Raw genomic sequence first — 1,819 nt, 5'->3', positions numbered from 1 at the left:
GAACGTATTTTCCCAAGTAGACCCGAGTAAAAAAAAAAATTAATAATTGAATATCAAGAGTCAAAAGGCACAAAACAATGGTTCCCAAGAAATGGGTGGTATGCGATGGAGTTTAGATGTTGTCGGAAAATTTAGATTTCTCTTCTATTATATATTAATTTGTCCTATTTACTGATTTGATTACTCAAGTTTTCACTCAGTCTGATTCACCTTGAAGGCCACACCATTCTCTGCAGGACGGTGTTTGTAGTCCAGGCATAGCTTCTTCCCATAACAAACCAGATTCTTTCTCAAGGTTTATTCATAACATGTTACTGTTTAACCAAAGTGTTTGTAATTTGTTTTGACTCTGACTACTTTCCATTATTGTAAGTAAGGAGGAATGAACGCTGCTCAGGCAGAACAGGGCTGATTACCGTGCAATAAGGGCTGTATGATGAACTGTTTCTCTTTGCAAAGATAAAATAAAGTGCAGACTGAGTGAAATCCATCAATCTATGTTTATTTAACTGGAGTGAATAGTTGAATACTTTTTTTCTCACGACAATGTTAAAACTGCTGAAGCTGCAATGTGCCAGCAGATGGCGACGGCATACAGCGTAATTTGCTGTTCAGTAGGTGACAGGGCTCCTGTAATGGAGACTCTTTAAATCTACTTGCCAGTAGCTCGCTCTGGTTGCATAGAAAGTATTTCTGAAAAATGACCACTTCCTGTTGTTTTTTTTCTGTATTTTATGCTTTATTTTTCATAAATTTGTTAATAAAAAAAAGCCCTTTTTGTGTGTTCTTCCAATAACTCCATATAGCCGCAGCTACGATACTGCACATGCTCAGTTGGTAAACAAGGAAGTGAAAAGAGCTGTGGAATAAAGCACACCACGTTTTTTTTTTATTAATTTTCTTTTTTTATTTCAAGTGGATTAGGATTATAGAATACAGCTTAGAAAACTGTCTTAATGTTGGCATTTACTTTTGTTGCATTCACACCACATCAAGTCTTTGGGGGGATGGAGTCGATAGGTACAGCGGCGCATTCGAGCGTCAGGAGTGGCGCATCTGTTCTTGTAGTTTTTACCAGAAACCTTAAAAACTCTTTCTGTTCACTTCCACCCCCTAAGAACGGCAGCAGGAAATCCCCCACAGGCTGGCCGCAGCAGAGAGCTTCCAGCGGGGATTCCCAGCGCTGCCTCCTGGCGGTACGCTGGAGGTCTGGAGCTCCCAACAAGAAATGCAGATTTTAGTGGGATTATAATCCTGATGGACTGATGTACAGAGGATGTTTGGAGGTGGACTTTCTCGCTTAAAAACGTGTTAAAAGTAATTTTTCCAGCTCATAAAGTAAATAAAGCCAAGCTGCTCTCTAGCTGGAAGCTACAGAACAGAGCAAATTAACAACCAGAGCGCTGAAGAGGCAAAACGACTTGGGCTACGTTCACACTGCAGCCTGAAGTGACCCAAATCGGATTTTTTTTGCCCGTATGCGACCTGCATCTCCAATGCGACCTGTATCTCCAATGCAACCTGTACCTCCAATGCGACCTGTACCTCCAATGCGACCTGTACCTCCAATGCGACCTGTATCTCCAATGCGACCTGTATCTCCAATGCGACCTGTACCTCCAATGCGACCTGTATCTCCAATGCGACCTGTACCTCCAATGCGACCTGTACCTCCAATGCGACCTGTATCTCCAATGCGACCTGTATCTCCAATGCGACCTGTACCTCCAATGCGACCTGTATCTCCAATGCGACCTGTACCTCCAATGCGACCTGTACCTCCAATGCGACCTGTATCTCCAATGCGACCTGTACCTCC

General features: G+C 42.7%; 1 protein-coding gene across 1 annotated transcript in view; it reads right to left on the bottom strand.

Moving 5' to 3' along the window:
- Positions 1 to 1,527: 1,527 nt before the first annotated feature.
- The window catches only part of LOC107103836 (sortilin-related receptor-like), a gene marked incomplete at its 3' end in the record, with an annotated part of 77,432 nt that continues 77,140 nt past the window's right edge, over positions 1,528 to 1,819 (bottom strand). The window contains exon 6 of the mRNA XM_015403672.1: positions 1,528 to 1,815. Within this exon, the coding sequence (XP_015259158.1) occupies positions 1,528 to 1,815 (288 nt within the window). The remainder of the gene's footprint in view (positions 1,816 to 1,819) is intronic.

This window comes from Cyprinodon variegatus, unplaced genomic scaffold, assembly GCF_000732505.1.
Source record: "Cyprinodon variegatus isolate N-32 unplaced genomic scaffold, C_variegatus-1.0 Scaffold1539, whole genome shotgun sequence".
In the NCBI taxonomy this organism is placed as follows: domain Eukaryota; kingdom Metazoa; phylum Chordata; class Actinopteri; order Cyprinodontiformes; family Cyprinodontidae; genus Cyprinodon; species Cyprinodon variegatus.
The sequence above is the reverse complement of the archived record's forward strand: the minus strand, read 5'-3'. Positions and strand labels throughout refer to the sequence as shown.